Below are 27,978 nucleotides of genomic sequence, written 5' to 3'. Positions count from 1 at the left end.
AAATAATACCGCTTGAATTATGTATAAAAATAATAAGGGTTGAATTTTAATTTACAGTGGTACCTCTACCTACAAACGCCTCTACTTATGAACTTTTCTAGATAAGAACCAGGTGTTCAAGATTTTTTTGCTTCTTCTCAAGAACCATTTTCCACTTACAAACCCGAGCCTCCAAAACTGTAACCGTAAAAGGCAGGGAGAAACCTCCGTGGGGCCTCTCTAGGACTCTCCTGGGAGGAAACAGGGCCTCCACTCTCCCTGTGGTTTCCCCAATCACACACATTCTTTGCTTTTACATTGATTCCTATAGGAAAAATTGCTTCTTCTTACAAACTTTTCTACTTAAGAACCTGGTCACGGAACAAATTAAGTTCGTAAGTAGTGGTACCACTGTATTTAATAAAATTAAAGAAAGAAGGAGCACCATATAACACTTTGTGAACTTTATACTGAAGCCTATTTTCTACTATAGATATTTACACACATACATACTTCCAGATTCCTCTCAAGAACACGCCACAAAATGGATTATCTATGGTCTAGTCTTACAACAATGCTGGATTTGCTCACGTTTCTCAGATACTCTCAACCAAGGAATTTAAATCAAGCCTTACAACACCAAGCCAAATGGTAACTCAATGAAGTGTGAAAAACAGATCAATAGTCCTACCAATAGTCCTATATTAGTTATAGGACAGATTCAGAAAGCAGAAGAACAGAATTATTACTTGGTTCTTGCTGAAACGGCTCTCGTATATCATCCAAGATCTCCTGTCCAACCTACACGTGAGGCAATTTTCAGCCTAGGCAGAAACCACAAGAGTGCCCAATAAAAGTTGTAAGAACAACAGAGACGTTATGGCAGAAGAGCTGAGGAAGATATGTTAGTTACAACATTACACTATAAACTTTATTTATTGATTGATCTTATTTTTTTAATCTCTCCTTTATTACTTTTATAAGTAATTCAAGGTGGCAAATACACATAATACACATTCCTTCTCTTATTTTCCTCAAAAAGATGACTCTGTAAAATGGATTGTAAAGTAAGCAACTGGAAGTCCCCAACCTTTTTTGGGCCAGGCCCCCCCTAAGCATCTCCAAAATCCTGAGCCCTCCCCCCCCCCCATGACACATAATTCTTCTTATTCAAAAAGTGAACTACTCACACAGAGGAAGCCAAAAAGTCCATTAACTTGGTTTAAACAAGGTTCCAATTGCCCCTATTAAAAAATTAAAAATCAAATTGCCCCCCTATGGGGCATGGGCCCCATATTGAGGAACAATGGTTTAGATTATATGATGAAACTATTCTAGTAAGAAATTGTAAAGTATCAACTAATAAATGCTCTACCCTCCACATCGGCAAAATGAATCCAAACCTCACATACAAACTGAATAAACAAAATATCACAGTCAAACCCCACTCAGTTAAAGACCTTGGAATACTAATATCAAACGACCTAAGTGCCAAAGCCCAGTGCAACAACATCGCCAAAAAGGCTTCCAGAATTGTTAACCTGATCCTACGCAGCTTCTGCTCCGGCAATCTCACCAGAGCCTACAAAACATTTGCCAGACCGATCCTTGAATACAGTTCATCTGTCTGGAACCCACACCACATCTCGGACATCAACACCCTAGAAAACGTCCAAAGATACTTCACCAGAAGAGTCCTTCACTCCTCCACTCGAAACGGAATGCCCTATGAAAACAGACTTTCAATCCTAGGCCTAGAGAGCTTAGAACTACGACGCCTAAAACACAAACTAAGTATTGCCCACAAAATCATATGTTGCAGCATCCTGCCTGTCGATGACTACTTCAGCTTCAACCGCAACAACACAAGAGCACGCAACAAATTCAAACTCAATGTTAATCGCTCCAGGCTCGACTGTAAAAAATATGACCTTAGCAATCGAGTTGTCGAAGCGTGGAACTCATCACCTGACTCAGTAGTGTCAACCCCTAACCCCAACATTTCACCCTTAGACTATCCACGATTGACCTCGCCAGGATCCTAAGAGGTCAGTAAGGGGCGTACATAAGTGCATCAGTGTGCCTTTCGTCTCCTGTCCAATTTGTCTCCCCTTATCCCATATGTCATATATCTTTCCTCCCTTTCATATATCTTCTCGTCCATTTTCATATCTTTTCCTTGTATGTAATACTTCATGCCCATTCCCCTTGATGTGTTTTGTGTATTGGGAAAATAAATAAATAAATAAATAAATAAATAAATAAATAAATCAGAAAGAATGGAGAACATTAATATGAAATCACAAAGCACTTTTGCAGTTTCTGAGTTACAGGTGAAAACTGAACAGATGGAGGGGGGAGAGAGAGATTAAGTGCAATGCCCAGGGCTATTTGTCATTTTTTATTAATGACCTGGATGAAATGATTAAGGGGATGATTATCAAATTTCCAGATGATTTAAACATAGGAGGAGTGGCTAGGACTTCAGAAGAGAAAGACAAGATTCAGTAGGCTTGAACAGTAGTCTGAAAAGCATATGAGGGAGTTACATGAAACCTTGAAACTGGGGAGAAAAACATGTAAGAAATGAATATTAGATGGAGGAGACCTGGCTTTGCAGAAGTGCAGGTGAAAAAGATTTGGGTGTTCAAAAAAATCACAAGTTGAACATATGACAGTGGTGTGATGCAGCTGCTAAAAGGCAGATGCTATTTAGAGCTCTATTAACTGTGTTAACAGGCACATGCTGTAGAATCCAGATCACAGAAACTACACTTAACACAATACACTGATCACATATTATTATTCTGCCTTGGGCAAGCCAAACTTGGAATATTGCAACTTTAAAAGACATTGACAAATTGGAATAAGTTTGGTCTTGTGCAGTGATGATGAAAGTTTTTTGGCCCACATTCCGAAAGGGTGTGGGCAGGGGTGGGAAGCAGGCAGGATGGGGTGGAAAACAGTTCCATCGGCAGAAATGAAGCTGTGTGCCCAGCTCCAGCTGACTATCCCTCCCTCCCATCCTCCTCTTCCTTGGAAAGCGGCAGGGAGACCAGCACTGGCAGGAGTGGCAGGGGTCCCTTTTCCTCCCGCCTCTTTTCTCAACAGCTGATCAGCACCCATTTGCCTACCTACCCAGCCTGAAGCAGGGGGCAACCCAGGAAGGAGAGCGCGTGAAACACAAAGCAAATTGTTACCCCAGAGAGTGACACTGATGATGTTGTAAGCCGAGGACTTAACAGTTCACTTGAACAATGATGATCGTTCAAGCCACTCCCACCTGGTCACATGGCCGGCAAGCCACTCCTACCCAGTCACATGACCATCAAGCCACACCTACAAAATAAGCCACACCCACAGTGTGGCAGAAAAAAATGGGCTGCCCATTACTGGGGGGGGTGTCCAGGATGTGTCCCTGCCTATTTCCTCCCTCCCACGCATGTGCACTCCCATCTGCACTGCCCCTGTGCATGCACACAATCCACCCTCCCTTCCCCGCGCATGGAACGTCACAAACGGTGAAAAAAACAGCCAAATGTGCAAACCGGAAGTTCAGAAAAAGGGACTTCCGGTTTGCCCATTGTGCTGTTTTTCACCCTCCTGGGCTTCAGGAAGCTTCACTGAAGCCTCCACAGTGCAAAAAAAACAACCCACAGCACAATGGGCAAACCGGAAGTCCCTTTTTCCGAACTTCCAGTTTTTCCATTGGGTGTTTTTTTGCACTCTGGGGCTTTAGGGAAGCTTTTCTGAAGCCTGCGGGGGGTAAAATGGCCTTCCGCCAGGTTAAAAATCAGCTGGCTAGGACTCACATGCATGCTGGAGCTGAATAGGGCAACACCTCACATGCCCTATGACATTTGCTGGCTGGGGAATTCTGGGAGTTGAAGTCCAAATATCTTCAAGTTGCTAAGGTTGGGAAACACTGCCCTATGATATAGCTCTGCATGCCACCTGTAGCACATATGCCACAGATTCGCCATCACGGGTCTAGTGGTTAAGATGCCGACCTGGGATCCAAAAGTGTCTGAGTTCCAGTCCTGCCTTGGGCGTAAAGACTAACTGGGTGACTTTGGGCAATTTCTCTCAATCCAACCCATTTCACAGTTTGTTGTAGGGAAAATAGGAGGAAGGAATATTAAGTATGTTTGCCACCATGAGTTATTTTATAAACAATAATAAATGCAGGATCAAAATCAAATAATTATCAAATCCAGTCTAAACATCTGTTTGACTGTGCAACTGACCACCACAATAGGTTCAGAGGGAAAACCATTCATATTTTGAGAAGATTGGGGAAAAAGTTCTATCAAGAATGATTTTTAAAAATGCATATAAATTTGGCTGCAGAAGAGCAAACTGAGAGGCAGTATAATTAATTATTATCAAAAAGGTTTAGAGAAATAAAAGGAAGGAGTAAAATATATCTATCATTTGCTACCATAAGTTGTTAATATCACGTGTTAGTGGTTTCTCTAAAGAATTATGGGGCTAAATGCAACTTGAAGTTCAGATAATCCAGCATTATCTACCAATCATGCAATTCTAAATGCATTAATGGTTTTTTTCAGAGTATAAGACGCAACTTTTTCCTCCCTAAAAAAGGCTTATAATTTGGGTGCATCTTATATACTGAATGTAGCTCTTACCTTAAGGGCTCTTTCATTGTTTTTCTCTGCGAATAATGTTTTCCAAGCCCTAAGTCTTTGCAAGGGTTTTTTCATTCATTCATTCCTTTATTTATTTATTAGATTTGTATTCCACCCCTCTCCGTACACTTGGGGCGGCTCATAACAACAATAAAACAATTCATGACAAATCTAATAATTTAAAAAACATTTTAAAAAACCCCATTATTAAAGCAGACATACACACAAACATACCATACATAAATTGTATAGCCCCAGGGGAGATGTCTCAATTCCCCCATGCCTGATGGCAGAGGTGGGTTTTAAGGAGTTTACGAAAGGCAAGGAGGGTGGGGGCAGTTCTAATCTCCGGGGGGAGCTGGTTCCAGAGAATTGGGGCTGCCACAGAGAAGGCTCTTCCCCTGGGACCCGTCAAACGACATTGTTTAGTCGACGGGAGCCGGAGAAGGCCAACTCTGTGGGACCTAATCAGTCGTTGGGATTCGTGCGGCAGAAGGTGGTCTCAGAGATATTCTGGTCCAATGCCATGAAGGGCTTTATAGGTCATAACCAACACTTTGAATTGTGACCGGAATTATGCTTTAACTTGCACTGAGTAAGTTTCTTTCCAGCCCTAACCAGATGCTAACGATGTTTCCAGATCTTACCGGCTTGCAAGCTCTTTCATTGTTACTCTCTGTCAAGAATGTTTTCCAAACCCTGCCTTTGTAAGGGGGGGGGTTCATTGCTTTACTTGCTCCAGATATTTCTTTCCAGCCCTAATCAGATGCTATTAATGTTCCCAAGCTCTTTCATTGTTACTCTCTGCAAAGAAGAATGTTTTCCAAGCCCTAAGTCTTTGCAGGGTTTTTTCCATTGCTCTACTTGCTTGGACTGTTTCTTTCCAGCTGCTAATGATGTTCCCTGCTCTTACTGACATGCAAGCTCTTTCATTGTTACTCTCTCAGAATAAAAAAAAAAATTAAGCCCTTAAGCAGGGGATAAAATAATGTGCTGAAGCTGACCAGACTAAGGATTACCAGATGAATACCTGGTAAGCAGATTCTTTCCCCTATTTTCCTCCCCCAAAACTAAGGGGTGTCTTATATTCCGGTGTGTCTTATATTCCGGTGTGTCTTATACTCTGAAAAATACAGTACTCTGTGTCATCTTCATATATATATTCAGTAATTAATTATGTAGCTCAAATCATACAACCATATTGTAGCTTCTGACCCTAACAAAATGCAGGAAAAAATTATCTTGTCAAAGGCATCCATAAAAAGGAATAGGTTTATATAATCCATCCAGATGGCTTAAGCAAATGACTCACCTCCCAGAATTCTAGGATAGTTTCTATTAAACCAGCCATGAGTCACATACCATGCTAGGGAGAAAGTGACCGCTCCTCCCACACAAATACTAACTATTTTTCCTTTCCAATAGAGATGATTTCATGGAAATCTCCCAAAAGAGCTAGTTTTCTATTATTATTATTATTATTATTATTATTATTATTATTATTATTATTATTATTATTATTTATTAGATTTGTATGCTGCCCCTCTCCATAGACTCAGGGCAGCTCAAAACAATAACAAAGACAATGTAAGAACAAATCTAATAATTCTAGCTACCATATTCAATACCCCATTAGAAAAATAGCACCTGGTTGAATTTCAGGCTTGGTTAACTTTAGAAGGGGCAACAAAGATGGAATCGAAGCCTGTAAACTAAATTAAGGAAACATATCCAAGGCTGGTAAAACTGAGGAAAGATCCTTGTTCATCTACTGTACAGTTGCCAGGAAAACTACACAGAAAAGTTGAGCAGTTACCTTTATGTTTACCATTGAGTTTGTACCACTACAGATGAGAGGGTGAGCATGCTGCTTAGAAATCCTTGTGGAAAAATCACAAGGGAAAGATGAGCCTTATCAATGAACACATATGTGCAAAGCAAAGGAAAATGAGGTTATTCCTGTTATCTTTTCTCAGAATATGCCTTGGTTTTGTACAGGCAGAAAAGGACTCAGAATTTGGGGAGGAATCTTCCAAGATGCACCCCTGGCAACTAAAATGGTACGGCTCCCGAGAAGCACTGCCATTTGATTTGGCTGCCGGTACTAACCCCTCTTCACTGACCTCCTTAATGTGATGTTATGCTAGGTAGAGATATTATTAAGCCCAAGAGAGAGAAAAGATAAGACTCGTGGTGTAATTCTGCTCAAATGGGCAGCAAGGCTTTCCTGCAATGTCTATCTCAGCCTTCTCCAGTCTCCGGCACGCTCCTAAGATGCAATCCCAATACATTTGTCACAACGTTTGGATAGCTACCCAAGAAGAAAACCATTTGCCCTTTACTTACCTACATTCAGCTCATCACCAGAGATAGATTCCCTTCACTCATGCTTTCAAATTTATTGTTATTTCCATCCCAAGCTAAGAATCGTTTTTGGGAAGGAATATTCGACCATGACAAACAACTTGAACATATCTGCTTAGAAAAATGGGAGGATGGGGCGAATTGCTGGTAGATTTACACAACGGATGATATGTAGGCCGCCTTGTTACTCCGAGGATTAATTTTCAGCGGGATGAAAGCTCTGCACAGAAAGCACCAGCAATTTGCTCGCACATCCATCGGCGTGCAGGCAAACAAACAAACAAGCATCAAGGGCAAAACGCTAGAGTTCCTCATTAAAGAGATTTATAAAAGCAGGTCTGCCTCAGCTGTGTGTTGGCACCTTCCTGTTTCCCTCCCACCTCCCCAAAAAACACAGTTGGCTAAATATAGCACATCTCTGCATTGTCTTCAAGCTGCTATTGGCAGACTTTAAACTAGCAGAATGACAGAGCTTTTATCAGGCAAATGAAGCTGGGGTTGAAATTTACAGGTCCCTTGCCCTTTAAGGAACTGAGGCCTCGACTATCTCGATTAATACAATTTCTTTGTTTGATAGAGGAATATTTATGTTTTTTAAATAGGAGGCCCTATAGCAGGGGCCCAGCTCTTCCTATCCAAATTTAAGTACAGCCGTCTAGCCTTAAAATTGTTATTTCACATCATTGCATATTTACGTTCTGCTAAACAGCCATTCTTCACTTATCTTTTTCTTGTGAATTTCAAAGCTGGATTAATGTAGGTTGCATTTTGAAATGATGTACGATTTGGAATTAAGGACAGGGTCGGTAAAGACAAGATGTTTGAGCTCAGAATATCTCACTGATTCAATTATAAAAAATGATCCAGACATAACATTAAAAAAAAACACCTTAGCATCGCTATTATTTGTGTTTTCTTTTAAAGGGGAGAGAAGTATCTCCTGCAAATCAGAAGCTGGTGTTACTATTTAAACTTCAAGCCATCCGATTATTCTCGGCAGGTAGTAATAAAGATAGCATCAAAGTACAAACAAACTCAGATTGAAGACCACTTCAGTAACAGAAATCATTTTTTTTCAGTTATGTAAAAATAGATAATAAATGGTACTAATCTATCTCTCAAAATAGCAATTGCAAAGATTTGGGGTAAGATACCATGCACTGCCTATTCCCTGCTATATATTATATAACTGCATTTATTTCTAAACAAGGCTTGTTTTGCTTTCAAGATGTAGAATTCCAAAATTCCATTTAGGAAAAAAAAAAGGTTACTCAGCAAAACAGCAAACACTATAACCCAATACATACATTCAGGCATCTATTTGCAACACGGGGTATGTTCCCAGTTATAGGTTTTCCTTACCTTTATTTTCTGACTTTTTCATGCTCCCTTTCCTCTCCTTGCTGCAGTTCAGCTGGAGGGGGGGGAGAAAAGCCCAGCTGATTCCTAAAATGCTGACTTTTGATTTGTCATTCACAGCCAGTCATAGGTCACAAAGGCTGTGTTTCTCCATCCAGGGTAAGCGACGTGATGCTAATTTGCAGGAGCGATGCACAGTCCTGGGTTATAGTTTGTATTATAGAGAGCCAGAGGAAGAATGGGATGCAAGAAGACATAACATATTTAATAAAATCTGGCATGGAACAGGATCTGGAGTCAAAGATGTTCTCAGTTCATTTCAATAGACGCTGCTTCGCTTGTTCGTTGAAAAAGAAAACGATAATTGACTCATTTAGTTAATCTCAGCAAGGACATCAGATAAAGGAAAAGGAGCCCTAAGGCTTTGCTGTGTCAAGATTGATCCAATTCTCACTTATGCTGAGTTGTGATTTAGAAATCATGATCCTGTTTTCAGTCATTTTCTCAGAAAGCCATTCCAAAAATTATTAAAATTTACCTGGGCCTAAAAAATAACTAGCATATTTAGCAACAAACAATATGAAAGTATAGTCTAGCAGAGGGGCGAGGGGAAAGTTACATTTTTAACACCAGTAAAAAATTAAGAATTTTTGTAGCATTAAAGTGTTACATTTACATCAGTAGTAGATGCTTGGAACAAACTTCCAGCAGACGTGGTTGGTAAATCCACAGTAACTGAATTTAAACATGCCTGGGATAAACATATATCCTTCCTAAGATAAAATACAGGAAATAGTCTAAGGGCAGACTAGATGGACCATGAGGTCCTTTTCTGCCGTCAATCTTCTATGTTTCTATGTTTGTGTGCTCCCCAACACCTTTTATAATACGCGTGCCACACCCCAGTGGTTAATTGCCATCCAATCTTGCAAGCAGGATTGTAATCAGCAGGCAGGCTCATAAGTAGAAACAGAGGTTATTCCAGTTAGATGCAGGGCTGTCTGATGTCATTGGTATGCAGCCACTGATAGCCAAGGACAGCACATATTGGCTTACAGTCAGATAACCGGTCTCTCCCCCAGCACGAAAGACAAGCAGGCTTACTGGAGCTGACATGCAGCCCCCCTACCATTGAGACAGCACCTGGAAGACAGAAACCAAAGGTGAATCTCCAATCCACATGTTTCCTACACACACACACACACACAGGGTTTAGTCAGGTGCTGTCTATGAAATCTGGCTATTAATCTGGGCGCTTGAATGATACCACCTGCCAATTTATGGACAAAGGATATCCTGTCCATAAATTGGCAGGTGGTCACGTGTATTACCTTGGCTGTAATTCTCCCAGATAGATTATTTATGCTTTTCTCTGCCTTTACCCTCCTTGACCCTTGACCTTTTAGTTGTGTCATGCACTTTACCTTTTTATAATTTCCAGGCCTTTCAGTGAGGACATCTAATATTCAAGGCTTCATGAAGACATCTAAAATGTATTGTTAAAATATGATTCTTGAAAACTTAATATTTTATCCTTACTCAGTATTTTCAATTGCAGAATTAATCCAACTTTTCAAATACAATAGATTGATTTCCTTTTCTTTCCTTCCTTTTTCTGTATTGTGACGAGATAAATATAAATCTAACAGGAGAATGTGTCATTCAAAGTATCATGCTCAAATTGTTTTGATTTCAGATGTCTGTAATGGTTCTGACTGAATCCTTTCATATTTAATTCCCCGTATATAATCATGTAAACGTTTAACTGAAAACTCTGTTTTCCTCTTTTAATATGTACATGGTATACCAAGAATTCAATAATGCTCTGCTATTTTAAGCCATTAGTGGATCCATATTGACTTATTATGTACAAAAATGCGACTATCAGAAAAGTGAACTGAAACATTCCAGCAAAGGTCCAATTTGACAAACCATTATCTACCATGATTTGTCATTGTTTATCTTTGCATGCAGCATATGTATTTACTTTTCAGGTTCTCTTTCGTTTTACAAACAACTGCATCCAAAAGAACAAAATACAGTGATACCTCGTCTTACAAACGCCTCATCATACAAACTTTTCGAGATACAAACCCGGGGTTTAAGATTTCTTTGCCTCTTCTTACAAACTATTTTCACCTTACAAACCCACTGCCACCTCTGGGATGCCCCACCTCCAGACTTCCGTTGCCAGCGAAGCACCCATTTTTGTGCTGCTGGGATTCCCCTGAGGCTCCCCTCTATGGGAAACCCCACCTCCAGACTTCCGTGTTTTTGTGATGCTGCAGGGGAATCCCAGCAGCGCAAAAACAGGTGCTTCGCTGGCAACGGAAGTCCGGAGGTGGGGTTTCCCATGGAGGGGAGCCTCAGGGGAATCCCAGCAGCACAAAAATGGGTGCTTCGGCTGGAAAAAGGGGTGAATTTTGGGCTTGCACGCATTAATCACTTTTCCAATGGAAAACATTGTTTCGTCTTACAAACTTTTCACCTTAAGAACCTCGTCCAGGAACCAATTAAGTTTGTAATACAAGGTATCACTGTACTTGTTTAGAGCTTACCGTATTTTTTGGAGTATAAGATGTATCTTTTTCCTCTAAAGAGACTGAAAATGTTGGTGTGTCTTATACTCTGGATGTAGCGTTTATCAAAGCTTTTTTTTTTCAGCCATAACTAGGTGCTAACAATCTTCCCAGCTCTCACCTTGCAAGCTCTTTCAATGTTACTCTCTCCAAGAATGTTTTTCCAGCCCTAAGTCTTTGAAGGCTTTTTTTCATTACTCTGCTTGCTCTGAATAAGTTTCTTTCCAGCCCTAACAAGGTACTAACAATGTTTCCAGCTCTTACTGGCTTGTAGACTCTTTCATAGTTACTCTCTCTGAATAAAGGGGGGGGGGGTTTAAGCCCAAACCAGGGAATAAAATAATGTGCTGAAACTGACCAGACTAAGGACGTTACCTGGAAGGCAGATTTTTTTTCCTCTATTTTCCTCCCCCAAAACTAAGGTGTGTCTTATACTTTGATGCATCTTATACTCTGAAAAATACAGTATGTATCTTTCTTGGCCACTTCTCCAGTGCTTTGGGATGGACACAAGTGATCGCCTTCTGCCGCACAAATCCGGGACCGCCTTCTGCCGCACAAATCCCAGCGACCGGTTAGGTCCCACAGAATTGGCCTTCTCGGGTCCCGTCGACTAAACAATGTCATTTGGCGGGACCCAGGGGAAGAGCCTTCTCTGTGGCAGCCCCGACCCTCTGGAAACAGCTCCCCCCAGATATCAGAGTTGCCCCCACCCTCCTTGCCTTTCGTAAGCTCCTTAAAACCCACCTCTGTCGTTAGGCATGGGGGAATTGAAATTTTTCCCCTTCCCCCTAGGCTTATAGAATTTATACATGGTATGCTTGTTTGTATGATTGGTCTCTTAAATTGGGGTTTTTTAGATTACTTTTTAATATTAGATTTGTTACATTGTTTTCTTTATTGTTGTTAGCCGCCCCGAGTCTTCGGAGAGAGGCGGCATACAAATCTAATAAGTAAATAAATAAATAAAATAAACAAATGTTGTTTGCTGTAATCACTTAGATAATTGGCTGGAATGTAACAAGGGTATGGATTTGTGTGAATGTCTTGGAGTCAGTGTTGACTGTGGCAACTGCCTGGACAGGAAACTGCAGTTTTCTTGGCAATATTTTGGAATGGGTTTGCCATTACAGTGGGACCTCTACTTAAGAACTTTTTTAGATAAGAACCGGGTGTTCAAGATTTTTTTTGCCTCTTCTTAAGAACCATTTTCTACTTAAGAACCCGAGCCCAGAAAAATTTCCCAGGAAATTTGAGAGCGGCACGAAGGCCCGGCCAGTTTCCTGCCATTCCCTCTTCAATCCCAGCCATCTGAGACATTTCTGGGCTGCCAAAGGAAATTTTCGGTGTATGGGAGGCGCGTGCTCCTCCTCGCCATCTCAGAGTCCCTCTTTTTTTTTTTAAGCCTTAAAGTTCTAGATTTTTTTGATTCCCCTAACCTCACCTTCTTCCTTCGGCAGCGACTGTCCTCCTCCTCTTCTTCCTCCTCCACCTCTTCTTCCTCCTCCCATCCAAATTCCAAGCTTTTATTTCTCTCCTAATGGGTTTGCACACATGATTTGTTTTTACATTGATTCCTATGGGAAAATTTGCTTCTACTTACAAACTTTTCTACTTAAGAACCTGGTCATGGAACAAATTAAGTTCTTAAGTAGAGGTACTGCTGTACTTGCTTCTGAAGGTTGAGAAAGGGCTGATCCCAAATCTTCTAATTAGCTTTGGGTCTAAGGCCAGGCTAAAACTCATAGTCTCCTGGTTTCTGGCCAGGTGCCTTAATCCACTATACCAGTGATGGTGAACCTTTTTTTTATCTCGGGAGCCGAAAGAGCGTGGGCGCGAGCTATCGCACATGCGGGAGTGCCCACACTCATAATTCAATGCCTAGGGAGGTCGAAAACAGCTTCCCCTGCCCCTTGGAGGCCCTCTGAAGGCTGGAAAGGGTCTGTTTCACAACTTCTAGTGGGCCCAGTAGGCTTGTATTTCACTCTCCCCAGGCTCCAAAGGTGTCCCTGGAGCCAGGGGAAGGTAAAAACGCCCTCCCCCATTCCCCCAGAGACTCTCTGGAAGACAAAAATGTCCTCCCAGAGCCTCTGTGTGAGCCAAAAATCAACTGGCCAGCATACACATGCATGTTGGAGCTCAGCTAGGACAATGCTTCAACCACAACAACAAAAGAGCATGCAACAGCTTAATATTAGTGCAACTTCAAGCTTAATATTAACCGCTCCAAACTTGTGAAAAAAATATGAGTTTAGTAATAGAGTTGTCAAAGCATGGAACTCATTACTGGACTCCGTGGTGTACTCTCCTAACCCCCAACATTTTACCCTTAGGCTATCCACAGTTGACCTCTCCAGATTCCTAAGAGGTCAGTAAGGGGCGTGCATAAGTGCACTAGCGTGCCGTCCCCTGTCCTATTGTCTACCCCGTATCTCATATCTCTTCTCTCCTATCCCTATATCTTTTCATCTATTATCTCATTAATATATTCTATTCCTATATTTTCTCCTCTATTTTTCTTCAGTATTTCCACTATAACCTTCATTGTGTATTATTATGTATTGGATAAACAAACAAACAAACAAATAAATAAATGGCTCGTGTGCCAGCAGATATGGCTCTGTGTGCTACCTGTGGCACCCATGCCATAGGTTCGCCATCACTGCACTATACCAACTAATACCATGGCACTTATGACTTTCATCATTCATTGCAAGGAAATGCAGAATGAACTGCAAATGGACGCAGTCTTTAACAACAGTATGCTCTAGAGTCTAGACTCAGCCTAATTTTCTACCATACCAAATATTTTGAAAACCAGACCTGCTTTTCATTAGCTAGCCAGGGACAAGGAATCATTCTGTGGTATAGCAGTCCACACATGTGGAGTTTGAGAGGCTGCCATGCATGTTCTTATAAAATGACTAACATGGTGGAGAAGACAGGACAAAACATGCGTTGGACAGAAGCAAAGTAACAAGATTGCTTTCTGCTATCCCTCCAAGTAATCTGAAAATCTTCATTATACTTTTGGGTTTTTTAGAGCAGAAAGTCACACTTCTAGAGATCAGGTATTGGTTAGCAGCTTGTTTTCTAGGAATACTCAGGTGGCCATCATAATGTCAAGAGGCATTCTTATAAAGAAACACAGTGTTAAGCACATCATTTATTTTTTTTAATTAGAAGTAATGAATCAAAACTGAAACCAAGTCAGGGCAGAACTGGCCAATGGTCAAACAAAGGTTTGCAATGGGAATCACATTGCCAGCTTTTATTACATTCATGTATCGACATAATAGGAGTGTGTTGGCCTAGCGGTTAAGACACTGGGCTTGTTGACTGAAAGGCTGGCAGCTCAAGACCAGAATCCTGCCTGATGGGGTGAGCTCCCATTCCTGTCCCAGGTCCTGCCAACCTAGCAGCTCAAAAGCATGCAAATGCAAGTAAATAGGTACTGTACCACTGAGGTGGGAAGGTAATGGCGTTCTGTGCATCTGGATACAATTTAAGGTGTTGGTTATCACCTATAAAGCCCTACATGGCTTAAGACTGCCCAGAAACATCATTGGGCTCCAGCTACCCGCCCTGGATGACATCTTCACATCTCGCTGTTCTAGGAAGGTGCATACCATTCTCAAAGACTCTTCTCATCCTGTTTACAATCTTTTTGAACTGTTGCCTTCTGGCAGAAGATACAGAACAACTAGAACTCGGACCACACGTTTCCTGAATAGTTTTTATCCCAGAGCTATACTCGCACTTAACAACGAACTGAAGGGTCACCATCAGTGAACTGTTAGACAATATTACTCGGTTTGTCATGTAGATGGTTGAGTGGTTCAGGGTGGGGAATTTGTAGTGGGTGGGACATTTTATTCAATTTTTTTAATTCAATTTTTTATTCTATTTTTAAATTTTATGTGTGGTTGGACTGGTCTCTGGGTGTCACACGACTTTCGTTGCCAATGACAATTCGTTGTTTTGACAATGACAATAAATTTATTTTTTTTATTATTATTATTATTATTATTATTATTATTATTATTTATGGAACTGTCTTCTGCCTCACATATCCAGCGACTGATTAGATCACACAGAGTTGGCCTTCTCCGGGTCCCATCAGCCAAACAATGCCGACTGGCAGGATTCCGGGGAAGGGCCTTCTCTGTAGCAGCTCCAGTCCTCTGGAATCAGCTCCCTCCAGAGATTTGCACCTCCCCCATCCTCCTGGCCTTCCGAAAGGTTTTTTTTTAATGGCTGTGCCAGCAGGCCTGGAGCCATTAAATGACAACTTTACTCCGACCAGTAGTATGAATGAAACTTGGATGAATATGTTCTAATATCTTACATTTTGTATCTGGTTTTATCGTACGCTACCCTGAGTCTGTCAGGAGAGGGGTGGCTTATAAATCTAAATACAGTGTTCCCTCGATTTTCGCAGGTTCGAACTTCGTGAATAGCCTATATCAGTTTTTCAAAAAATATTAATTAAAAAATACTTCGCGGTTTTTTTCTATACGTTTTTTCCTGCCTGATGATGTCATACGTCATCGCTAAACTAATAATTTTTGCAAATAAATAACAAAAAAAATAATTATTGTTAATAAATAATTATGTTTATAAATATCAGGATCACTAAGTGTTTTATTCAATGGTGAGTATCAGTAATAATGGTGAATAAATGGTTGTTAATGGGATGGGAAATGGTCATTTAGGGGTTAAAGGCATGGCTTGTGATACTGTCCATAGCCAAAAATGGTATATTTACTTCCACATCTCTACTTCACGGAAATTCGACTTTCGCGGGCGGTCTCAGAACGCATCCCCCATGAAAATCGAGGGAACACTGTAAATATATAAAATATTGGCATATAGTCTTGTCAGCCACGTGAACACAGAAGCATCTTTGCACAAAGCTGACTTACTTAGCTAGAAAAAAGGAGATGAGCACTGCCCTCTAGATTCAGACACAACTAGACAGGTGAAACCTTTACCTTATCTACATAATACACACTTCTCACAGCATGGCTTAAATTAAATATAATTTATTATCACACAACAAATGCTAATACAGTGACTATATGGAATATTTGGAGGGAGTGGAGAGAAGGCTAGGCAAGGCAGAACTAAACTGCATCTCCCGTGATGTCATTTGAGACAAAAATTGTTTACAACACTTGTCTAACCAAAGAACACCTACGTTCCAATATTATACAGTCATTATATAACAATTGCTGAGTTTAGAAAACACATCCAATTCACAGTAAGGTGCTGACATTGTGAGGTGAAAATGATGGTAAATTACAGAAGATAATAATTTGGGGGGAAAGGTATCACAAGAAGACAGTAGCATCTGAATGTGTACAATTCAAAACAACTAGATATTTTAATCCTGTAAAATATTTTGATGCATTTAATTACATACACTTGCAGAAGATTCATAAAGCAATATAATGTGTTCATAGATTACCCCTTTGCCATAAATATGGATTTTGGAGACTTACAGAGTGCTTCTCTTCTAATATCAAAGTATAAATATTCTCCTTCAAGGGAAAGTCAAAGGTGGATGACTTGATGGAATATCCATGCACTTTGTTTGGAAGATAAGATGTCTAATATTGCCTTCTTTCAGCAGGCTTTTCCAACTTCCCAAACTAACCTAAAGGCATACTATGTTGATCTCCTATCCAGCCATTAAACTGGTCAGATTCTAGTTAGCTTTTTGAAGATTAATAAAGGTTAGTTACATGTTGTCACAGCATTTGGTGATATATATTTACTGGACTCCCCTATTTCATTCTTCCAAATGAAACTTACGGTATTTTATCACTTTGTAAGTCTCTTTGGAAGATTTTTCTTCAAGCTATTATGATATACAGAATGACAATGGATGGAAATATAGACTCAGTTCAAGTTAATTTAGCATTTAGACTTATATACTGCTTCATAGTACTTTTACAGCCCACTCTAAGTGGTTTACAGAATCAGCATATTGCCCCCAACAATCTGGCTCCTCATTTTACCCACCTCAGAAGGGTGGAAGGCTGAGTCAACCTTGAGCCGGTGGTGAGATTTGAATTGCTGAACTATAGCTAGCAGTTAGCTGAATAATCCATTTAAGATCAGAACTCTGTCCATCCTTTCTTCAGAAAATCCTAAATCCCTTGTGGCATTATCTGCTATTTTCACTATGTGCTTGGAGCACAAAAAAAAAGGTGCATACCCAGCCCTACATTTAAAGTCCATGCTCAAAATTGACTGACACTAATTAGACATCAAGCAGAAAAAACTTTATGACAGAATAGAAAGCTAAACCCAATGTTGCTTGGGGCAAAGATATGTGAATTGACCCATTATGACTTAAGGTTTGAACTAGGCCATTATATCTTGATTTAATGCATTGTATAAACCCATCACAGAAACCAACAGAGAGTTTTTTCCAGAAACATTAACTGAAATCTACACTCTAGAAACTAGAGAGGATTTTTATCATTTCTTCCTTGGTTACATTAGACATTGAGCAGGAATAGTTTAGGAGCAAGTGAAACTTCTTTCTACATTGAAAAGCTGCAATTAACATACAGTATTTTGTTTATTACTGTATCAATTTGATTACTATAGCTGCCCATCTTACAAATGATTCTGAGTGATGTTCATCATAATGTACATAAAAATGTTCTTATTGGGCCAATGCTTTGTTATCTTCAAAAGAGTTAAAATGTGCATAATATTTAACAGGGTTTCCTTTTCTCTTCTTAAATATGTTTTACATTAAAATTTCTAAACTTTATAAAACTGCAACAAGGGTGATGTTTTTAATTTCACTTATTGATAGGAATAACATCAAGGAAATAACTCCCTGAAGTACCAGCAGTGAGAGTTAATGGAATTTGATGGGGATGATTCAAGGTCTTTTAAAAGAATGTCAAAATACCTTTGAAAAGCTATATTTCCAAATATACATTGCTCAAAAAAAATAAAGGAAACACTCAAAGAACACATACTAGATCTGAATGAATGAAATATTCTCATTGAATACTTTGTTCTGTACAAAGTTGAATGTGCTGACAACATGTGAAATTTATTGTCAGTCAGTGGACAGTTTGATTTTAGAGAAGTTTGATTTACTTGGAGTTATATTGTGTTGTTTAAGTGTTCCCTTTATTTTTTTGAGCAGTATATATTGTAATGGATAATTTGTTTTCCGAAAAAGTTTTAAAACTAGTCATGCTAAAATAAAGTAGATGGGAAGCACCTCCATATATGAAATCTTCGATAAATGAATTGTAAGAAACATTGAAGCACTCAGAACAACCAATTTGTAAACCAGCACCAATCCAAATGACAATCCATTTTTCATTACAAAGTAAAAATCTTGGGCTGGTTTCAGACATGTTCATTCTTCCATAATGACGAGACAGCAATCATTGCTTCATATAAATGCTTATACATCATTTTAAAAAATAAGAGTAAATGGCAATGCAGCGTGGAATAAAAAGGCAACATTTTTAAAAGTTCAAGGTATAAAACAGATAAAAATTCAACAGTATGCTTGAGAGTTAAATGACAGTAATAAATGAAAGTATGGTGGTTGTAGTGATATGCTAAAGTAGCTATCAGCCAAAAGCAAGACTTTAGTTTTAAAGTAGATCATTACAACAAGTCTGACATATACATGACTCTTGCAGCTTCATAATTTAAATCAGTGTTCAAATGCTGGCTGGGGAATTCTGGGAGTTGAAGTCCAAATATCTTCAAGTTACCAAGGTTGGGAAACACTGATTTAAATGAATGGGAATACGCTACTGTGATGCAATGGCTCTTAATGTTTTGGCTTCTACTTCAATCGCTCTGTGAAAACAACGACTGCAACAGCGAGTAACTAACTTACATTTTTTGGATACTCACACATAAGCAATTGCTAGAGTACGTCTTTAAATCAAATATTAACAAGTAACAAAACAGTGTATTGGTAACAGTATCTGTGTGTAAAGTTTAAAAAGGCAAGTGGACAATACCACATGTAACAATTTATGAAATCCACACAACTCATGAGCACTTGCTCCTGGGCAAGTATGGACATAGAACAGCAGCCTGGTTCTCCCTCTTAATGCTTTGTGTAAAAATAAATTTCTTTAAAAAATGAAAACCAATGTCCTTCTATTGTCTTATATAAGGTAGTAATCAAGGACAAAATGAAAATATCTCTAGGAAAGGGTACCATATCTAGGCACAAAAGTCTGCACTACTACTAGATGGCAGCAAGGAGTTGTAATTTTTCTTCACCTGCTGATATCTAGTGATCATGTAATTATAGAAACCTAGAAACATAGGAGCATAGAAGATTGATGGCAGAAAAAGACCTCATGGTCCATCTAGTCTGCCCTTATACTATTTCTTGTATTTTATCTTAGGATGGATATATGTCTATCCCAGGCATGTTTAAATTCAGTTACTGTGGATTTACCAACCACGTCTGCTGGAAGTTTGTTTGCTAATTATTGCAAATAAGCTCCGGTAGGCCTATTAAAAGGGTGTTCCTCATTGACATAGATGGAACAAGTTTCCCAGTCATGGAAGATTTGTAAGTGTACTTAAAAATATGCTTACTGTATATGATTTGGTTTATATCTTCAGTCTAAACTTGTAAAGATATAAAAAATGAATTGTGCAGTAGCATATCTTCCTGTATAAAATTTATATAGAAAGGTTAAAAAATAACTACACAAAGTTCTTGTAGTTAACAGTTTGCAATGTACTATACTAACACTGCGGCTTTGCCAATTCAATTTTGAAAATATTAATTGCAGTTACCAATTCCCCCAGTATGAGCTAATGTATAGTAAGTGTTTGTAGGAATGTAGAAAAAATGGCATTAAGCTCCAACCTTAATTAGACAAATTAGGAGTTTTGTGTCTATTTCATTATATGTGGAACTTAACTGTATTGTGTCAAAAAGTATAATTTTAATATCAAAAGCATCAAGGGAAAATAATAATTTCATGAAAGGCTAATTTATTCAAATGCATTTCCACCTTACTTCATCCCTTTTCTACTGTATAAAATAAGGCAACTTGCAACAATTTAGCAAAGCTATGCTGTTTTTACATCTTCTATAGATCTTTTAGGACAACTCTCCGAGGAACTTAGCATGGGCCAACAAGGACCATTAGCACCATCTATCAAAAAAATTATGTTGAATCCTACAAAACCTGTAGAGATTCCTACAGTAGAGCCCCAGCTTTCTCATATGCATTGCAGAGTAGAAATTGATCCCTTGAGAAAAAATAAGTTTGAACAAACATACTAAAAGTTAAATATATCTATTCAACTGTTGATTTAAAACGGCTGGCAGGAATTTGGTCAATACTCACATTAATTGCACCATCGCAGCATATAAACTCAAGAACAACATTGTAAAAGCAGAGTGAATGTTAAGGGATGAGTTCACAGTAGATGGATCAGATTTTCCTCATCCAAAGCTTCCTCTTACCTACAACCTCTGTCAGATGCTGACAAAGCAATTATCAAGGAAAAGAAGAAGATGCAGGAAATATAGGCAATAAAGTCAAAATCTGCCCTCTTGTTATTAAATTAAATCGTAGTCTTGATATACATCTTTTGCTCATAAGACTAAGCTTTAACAGTTACCTGGACAATTCTAAAATGCAGACATAGAACTGCAAATATCTATTTTGCCACCTCTACAGCAATGGATTTTTGCTACTCAATACATCAACAACCAACTGAGCCTGACTTATGTTTGCCCCCATAATCATTGGCCTGGTTGATGATGGCTAATTGGGACAAATTTACAAGAGCAAAACAATTGAGATATTGCACTTTTAGTACTATATTATAAAATCAAAGTTTTAAAACTACTAACCACGTCGTGAAACTGTTCTTGGAACTAGAACAGGCCTGCTCTTCAACAAAGAAAGGCCTAAAGCCACTCAAATTTGAAAGTCTAATTTTATTATACAGCAGCATTTTATAACAGATATTTATCTAAGGTTGTCCTGTTAGCAAACCGAGAGATTGAATTCACCACGATTCTTCTCAGGTTTTTAAGTACTCAAAACATACATGATTTGACCTGCATAATGCATGTATTTTCCACAGTGCTTATACCGCATTGAAGATACACCTAGAATACTTTGTGTTTCCATTTAAACGGAGTGTTAGATTAAGGATCCATGAAAATGCTTGTTGAATACAGAGAAGATCTAAATGTAGCTGGAGTGATTGAACAATGGATCCTAGAGCTGCTCAGGTGTAATTGCCTCTGCATATCAATTACAATTACTTGAAGTCCATGCACAAGTATTTATATGCCAAGAAGTAGAATTCCATATAGAGTGATCATTGAAAGATGGAGTTCCACCACTATTCTCCAGCAGAATTAGAGAGAATAGCTACTCTTTAAAAAAAAGAGCAGAGCACAGATACAGCACATGATAAACAAGACCAAAATCAACAACATAAAATTCTTATTCCCATTTTACAGATGCTTAGTTAGCTTCTTCTGCTTGGATTGGAGGAATCTTGTTAGACACCAAAGTATAAACATAAGGCCAGATTTTGTTGGTCTCTGTTCCAGAGAATGAGTGAAGAATCCCTCTGTTTCTGAAATAGAAATTAGACATTTGTGTTAGCAAATGAATAATTTTAAGGAAACCAGTATTGCAGGTTCTACTGTGTTCTTTAGTAAAAGCCAAAAGGATTAGGTAACAATATAAAACAGGACTGACTGTTTTATATTTTTCAGTGTGCATACCTTTACTAATAAGTGATTTTACTTATGACTTTAGGCAACTTGTTTTGAATTCCAGGAGTCGTAGATATCAATAGAATGCCAATAAACAGGCATTTTAAAAGGACATTTATTTAATAACCTTTTTCCTCCCTAAATGAGGCTGATAATTAGAGTGCATCTTATATCTAAATGTAGCTGCTTTTTTTACCCAGTCCTAACCAGCTGCTAACGATCTTCCCAGCTCTTACTTTGCAGGCTCTTTCATTGTTTCTCTGAAGAATGTTTTCCAAGCCCTAAGTCTTTGGGGTTTGTTTCATTATTCTAACTTGCTCTGAGTAAGTTTCTTTCCAGCCCTAACCAGGTGCTAATGATGTTCCCAGCTCTTACCAGCTTGCAAGCTCTTTCATTGTTACTCTCTGCCAAGAATGTATTCCAAACCCTGTCTTTGATTTTTTTTTCATTGCTTTACTTGCTCCAAATGTTTCTTTCCAGCCCTAGCCAGGTACTATTAATGTCCCTAAGCTCTTTCATTGTTACTCTCTGAGAAGAATGTTTTCCAAGTCTTTGCAGGGTTTTTCCATTGCTCTACTTGCTCAGACTGTTTCTTTCCAGGTGCTAATGATGTTCCCAGTTCTTACTGGCTTGCAAGATCTTTCATCATTACTCTCTCAGAATAATTTTTTTAAGCCCTTAACCAGGGGATAAAATAATGTGCTGAAGCTGATCGGGACTGTAGCTAGATGAATACCTGAATAAGCAGATTCTTTTCCCTATTTTCATCCCCAAAACCTAAGGTGCGTCATATATTCTGGTGCATCTTATACTCTGAAAAATACAGTAAGTCTATTGCTAATATGATTAAGAGGCTAAAGAATTAAAGAAAATAAAAAAATGTATGAGTATATAGCCTTTGTCAATCTGTGCTTTAGTTGTACATGTTATGTCTCAATTCCTTATTGGAATTCCTTACAGATGATTATGATAATCAAGCACCTGGAGGTTCAGAAATATTAATACATTAAAGAAAATTGCAAAGGATTAAAATGCATCAATTTGTGAAGAACTCTGAATAATGTCTGGCAACTGTTGTAAAGAGACACTGTCCCCCAGGAAAGATGCTTGTGTACTAGTTTTTTATTATTTACTAATTTATTGGTTCTATTTTATTGGTCAACTCTGTTTTGCAGTTAAGTTTTGTTTCAGCAGAGTCAAGTTCTGACAATACAATTTTATTATCTAAGTTTAGCTTAGTGTTTAAAATATGAATAGTAATGATGTGAGTGCATTTATAAAATGTTTACATTGGACAAGCAGTCATATCTCAAAACGTATTTTTTGTTTTGTTTTTTTTCTGTTTTGCTTAGATTTTTTTTCTTTTATGTGTTATAAATTTTTAATATTTTTATAAACCTAAAAATAGTTAATAAAAAAGATACTAAACACTAAACTATTAATTCATGTTTCCTTCACTTTATCAGACACTTGATTGTTAGAAAAATCTTGCATTATTTACACCATTTTAAAGCAGCAATACCTATATAATAGGACTTGAGAATGCAGTAGATACCTAGGATCAATCTCAATCTATTAGCAGGATGACCACAAAACATATCCAGGCTAACTTTTTACTTCCTTGAAAATGTGGTAATACACATTTACAGTACACTCTTAAAAATGGAACATGGGAGCATTAAATCCAGAATCTAACATTGAATCTTTTATTTAAACACTTCAATTAGCACAAGACACATTTTAGAATCAATTGTAATATAGTTGAATGATCAACTGCTAATTTTCATTTCAGTTGTATTAATTATGTAAGTCTTTTAGCAACTATTCGATACAAATTGTGTGCAATCATAATTAAGCCATTAGCTATATTCCCAGAGGTCTTTTAGGTTGTGAAAGAGATAACATGTTTGTAACTGAACAAAGAAAATAAAGGGCATTTCTAATAAGATATTTCAGAGTGGAAGTATTTTCCAGATGGGCATATATTCACATGTCAATTGATGTAGCGTAACAGAATAAAGGAAAAATATTATTCAGTGAAGTTTGTGTTATCCAAAACTATTTGTATTGTATCCCATGACTTTCATCTTCTTTTAAACATAAAAAATAATGTGTATATTGCAATAGAAAATATTTTAAACCAACCTAGATTGTCATATTTTGCAATTAATGCAGACACTAATAAACCATTCCAACGTTTGCTTTCTCTCTTACACACACACATATATGTATGTACGTACGTACATATGTATGTAGGGCTTGGTATATTCGGGTCTTTTCCCATGTAAAGTTGATAGACTTCTGGTGATGTTTCAACGAGGTCCCACTTGTCATCTTTAGGCTTTTATCTTCAGCTTTGTATTCATCCAGAGTCTATCAACTTTACATAGGAAAAGACCCGAATATGCCAAGACCTACATACCTATACCTGTGAAAATCTACGAATGAGTGTGTGTGTGTATGTGTGTGTAACATATTTTTCCTGAAAATGAAAAAGATGTGAGACTACTATACAGTGATCCCTCGATTTTCGCGGGTTCAAACTTCGCGAAATGGCTATACCACGTTTTTTCAAAAAATATTAATTAAAAAATACTCCGTGGTTTTTTTTCTATACCACCGTTTTTCGTCATACGTCATCACCGTTTTTCGTCATACGTCATCACCAAGAGTCATGTCTCTCTCTCTTTCTCTCTCTTTCCTGTCATTCTCTGCTTCAATCATTTTCTCATTTCTCTTTTTTTCTCCCCTTTTTTCTATCATTTCTCTCTCTCTACCTTCCACTCTCCGCCCCTCTTGCTCTCTCTCTCTCTCTTTCTCCCTCTCTCTCTCCCTCTCTCCTTTCTATCTCACTCTGTCTGTTGCTCTCTCTCTATGAGAACGCCTGCCCCGCCTCTCCTGCAGCTCCCTTGCTGACAGCTGGGATGAAAGCGCTCTCAGCTAAGGGACTGCGAGAGGGGTGGGGCGGGCATTCTCAAAGCGCTCAGAGTGGCTAGCGGCCGAATGAGGATGAGAAGCCGTAGCCACCAGTGCTGCTGCAGGATGACCCGTTCCCCAAGAAAGCCGGTGAGAAGGGCGGATCGGGCGGGTGGGGGGTAGCGGCGAGGGGGCCAGAGGCACTAGGGGGCGGGGCGGTCGACATTCAAAACAATCTTCGCCGGCCTCCGCACTTTCGTCGCTCCCCGCCCCCAACTTCAAGCCCGGCAAGGTTTTGGCTGTCCATAGCCAAAAATGGTGTTTTTACTTCCGCATCTCTACTTCGCGGAAATTCGACTTTCGCGGGCAGTCTGGGAACACAACCCCCACGAAAATCGAGGGATCACTGTAGATCTATTTCAGACTTATTTGCCTTCATCGGGTATGTATGTATGTATGTATGTATGTATGTATGTATGTATGTATGTATATCCCTGAGGTATGTCCACAGCAGACAGAAACACAGAGATTATTCTTAATAGAGAAATCATTTCTTTATATACATATATATGTATATATATTTGTGAGCTGATGTCAGTTTATTTCTATTTATGTAAAGCTTTAATGAAATATTATTTTAAAAATAAAAGACTATTGACACACTCCATTCCTTTTCTTGTATTGTTTTAAAAATTGATTGTATGGTGTTTGGATTCCAACTCACTTGTACAATTCCATTACAGGTTTTGCAGCATCTTTATATTTTCTTAGTCTAGCAGCAACAGCTTCGGGCTTATCATCTTCCCGTTGGATTAATGGTTCACCAGTAATGTCATCAATACCCTGTTTAAAATATGGTATGAATTATACTGTGTGGGAAACTAAGTTTTAAAAACCTGCATGTTGAAAAATTTCTATCTCTTGCCCAATGACCAGTCTTTTCATTGTCGAACAGTCTTGTTATATACAAATTATTGGTTTTACTTCCAAAAAAAAAGACACACATCCAAATTTACACCCTTTACTAGACTGTAATATGATTAATGGCTCACCTCCCCAGATATGAAGATCGCAATTCTCTATATTTCTGACTGACATTTTACCCTTTTTTCCTGCACTTGAGTCTATGAGGATGACATGGATAGATATTCTTGAATATATCTCTTTTTAACTTTACCCAGGGCAAGCTGTTCAGGAAAAATATACAGATACACAAACCCCTTCCAATGATTGGCATTTATATTTGGTTGACTTGTGTGATTTTGAATAAAGACAGTCCTGGAGTAGCCTGCTTATATCAACAATCCAGTGATGGCGAACCTATGGCACGGGTGCCACAGGTGGCATGCAGAGCCATATCTGCTGGCACACAAGTCGTTGCCCTAGTTCAGCTCTAACATGTATGTGTGCGCCAGGCAGCTGATTTTTGGCTTGCATAGAAGCTCTGGGACAGTGTTTTTGGCTTCCAGAGAGCCTCCGGCGGGGAAAGCGTTTTTACCCTTCCCCGGCTCCAGGGAAGCCTTTGCAGCCTGGGGAGAGTGAAACACGAGCCTACTGGGCCCATCAGAAGTTGGGAAACAGGCCGTTTCCGACCTCCAGAGAGCCTCTGGGGAATGGGAGAAGCTGTTTTTACCCTCTCCATGCAACTTTGATATCTTGGGGGAGTTGGTTCCAGAGGGCCAGGGCCGCCACAGAGAAGGCTCTTCCTCTGAGTCCCGCCAAACGGCATTGTTTAGTCGACGGGACCCAGAGAAGGCCAACTCTGTGGGACCTAACTGGTCGCTGGGATTCGTGCGGCAGAAGGCATCCTGCCATTAAATAGTGTAGATTGTCCTTGCTTAACTCACTGGCAACTCCATCACTAAATAATATGGCAGTTACATGAAACACTGGTGATCATTAAACAAATCATCCATGGGCATGAAAAAAGACACCATGTCACCACCACTTGTGATTTTTACAGTATTGCTGGCTAGTCCTTTAAGTCTGCTTGTGAAGCATAAAAATGGCAAATCACAATCATGTGACTGTGGGGATGCTATGATGGTCATAAGTGTGTGGACCTTTCATAAAGTTACTTTTAAGTACCTTGCTAACTTCAAATAATTGCTAAACAGAGCAGTCATTAAGTGAAAGGTTACTTGTATTTCGAAATCATTTCTAGTAAGAACTGGACAGGTAGCCGGCTATACTTATTCCTCTTGCCCTCCCTTCCTCCCCCAGTTGAGTTTCCCATTCTCTTTCATTTCCCCAAAACATGGAATTTAAATACGTAAACCTATCAATGTGAGTCTAGAAAATACAACTACCACATGATCCTTGACAAATGTATCTTTTTTCTTTTATGTGCACTGAGAGCATATGCACCAAGATCAATTCCTTGTGTGTCCAATCATACTTGGCCAATAAAGAATTCTAATTCTAATAAGACATAGGATACTAAATTATCTGAATGTCCATTGCCCACCCTTCCTCTTATCAAATCACAGTTCATTATCTTACATGGTTTTGAGGTGGATTGAATTCCATATTGTATACTCTGCCACTTGTTGGGTGAATCCAACGAGCACTAAGTCGGTCTTTAAGAGTCTCAAATGGGATATTCAAACTTATCACTAGGTCCAGTTCACATATCCTGTCAAGTGCTTCAGCTTGACCCAATGTCCTTGGAAAACCTATATGAAAAAGTGTATTAAAAACAATAAATTGTGGAAAGAGCTTGGAATATTAACAAAAAAACAACCCGCCCCTATTTTATAGCCTTAAAGTAGATGAGTTGGTAGTTTCCATGAATTTTCCATAGCTTGTACTTAAAGTACTTGAAACTGAATTACTTTTTACCAGGTATTTACAATGCTTATATATCACACATGAGGCTGCTCCAAAATGGCCACAGCATAAATACACCCAAAAACCCTACAATAAAATATATAAAATAACATAGAAACATAGAAGACTGACGACAGAATAAGACCTCATGGTCCATCTAGTCTGCCCTTATACTATTTCCTGTATTTATCTTACAATGGATATATGTTTATCCCAGGCATGTTTAAATTCAGTTACTGTAGATTTACCAACCACGTCTGCTGGAAGTTTGTTCCAAGGATCTACTACTCTTTCAGTGAAATAATATTTTCTCATGTTGCTTTTGATCTTTCCCCCAACTAACTTCAGATTGTGTCCCCTTGTTCTTGTGTTCACTTTCCTATTAAAAACACTTCCCTCCTGAACCTTATTTAACCCTTTAACATATTTAAATGTTTCGATCATGTCCCCCCTTTTCCTCCTGTCCTCCAGACTATACAGATTGAGTTCATTAAGTCTTTCCTGATACGTTTTATGCTTAAGACCTTCCACCATT

The 27,978-nt window shown here is 38.9% G+C and overlaps 2 protein-coding genes across 7 annotated transcripts in view; both read right to left on the bottom strand.

Moving 5' to 3' along the window:
* DNAJC6 (DnaJ heat shock protein family (Hsp40) member C6) overlaps positions 1-8,545 on the bottom strand; it is a 96,754-nt gene extending 88,209 nt beyond the window's left edge. For 2 of the 5 annotated variants that reach the window (XM_070746082.1, XM_070746086.1), the window contains exon 1: positions 8,355-8,459. In XM_070746082.1, the coding sequence (XP_070602183.1) occupies positions 8,355-8,376 (22 nt within the window). In that variant the 5' untranslated portion in view covers positions 8,377-8,459. Of the gene's footprint in view, positions 1-6,974; positions 7,333-8,354 lie in introns of those variants that run through there. The other 3 variants (XM_070746087.1, XM_070746083.1, XM_070746085.1) reach the window with 3 other exon arrangements.
* A 12,338-nt stretch (positions 8,546-20,883) lies between these two features.
* The window catches only part of AK4 (adenylate kinase 4), a 49,411-nt gene continuing 42,316 nt past the window's right edge, over positions 20,884-27,978 (bottom strand). For both annotated transcript variants that reach the window (XM_070746078.1, XM_070746079.1), the window contains 3 exons: positions 27,117-27,289; positions 25,339-25,457; positions 20,884-21,556 (listed from right to left, as the gene is read on the bottom strand). In XM_070746078.1, the coding sequence (XP_070602179.1) occupies positions 21,442-21,556; positions 25,339-25,457; positions 27,117-27,289 (407 nt within the window). In that variant the 3' untranslated portion in view covers positions 20,884-21,441. The remainder of the gene's footprint in view (positions 21,557-25,338; positions 25,458-27,116; positions 27,290-27,978) is intronic.

The sequence above is a fragment of the Erythrolamprus reginae genome, chromosome 3 (genome assembly GCF_031021105.1).
Source record: "Erythrolamprus reginae isolate rEryReg1 chromosome 3, rEryReg1.hap1, whole genome shotgun sequence".
Classification (NCBI taxonomy): domain Eukaryota; kingdom Metazoa; phylum Chordata; class Lepidosauria; order Squamata; family Dipsadidae; genus Erythrolamprus; species Erythrolamprus reginae.
The sequence above is the reverse complement of the archived record's forward strand: the minus strand, read 5'-3'. Positions and strand labels throughout refer to the sequence as shown.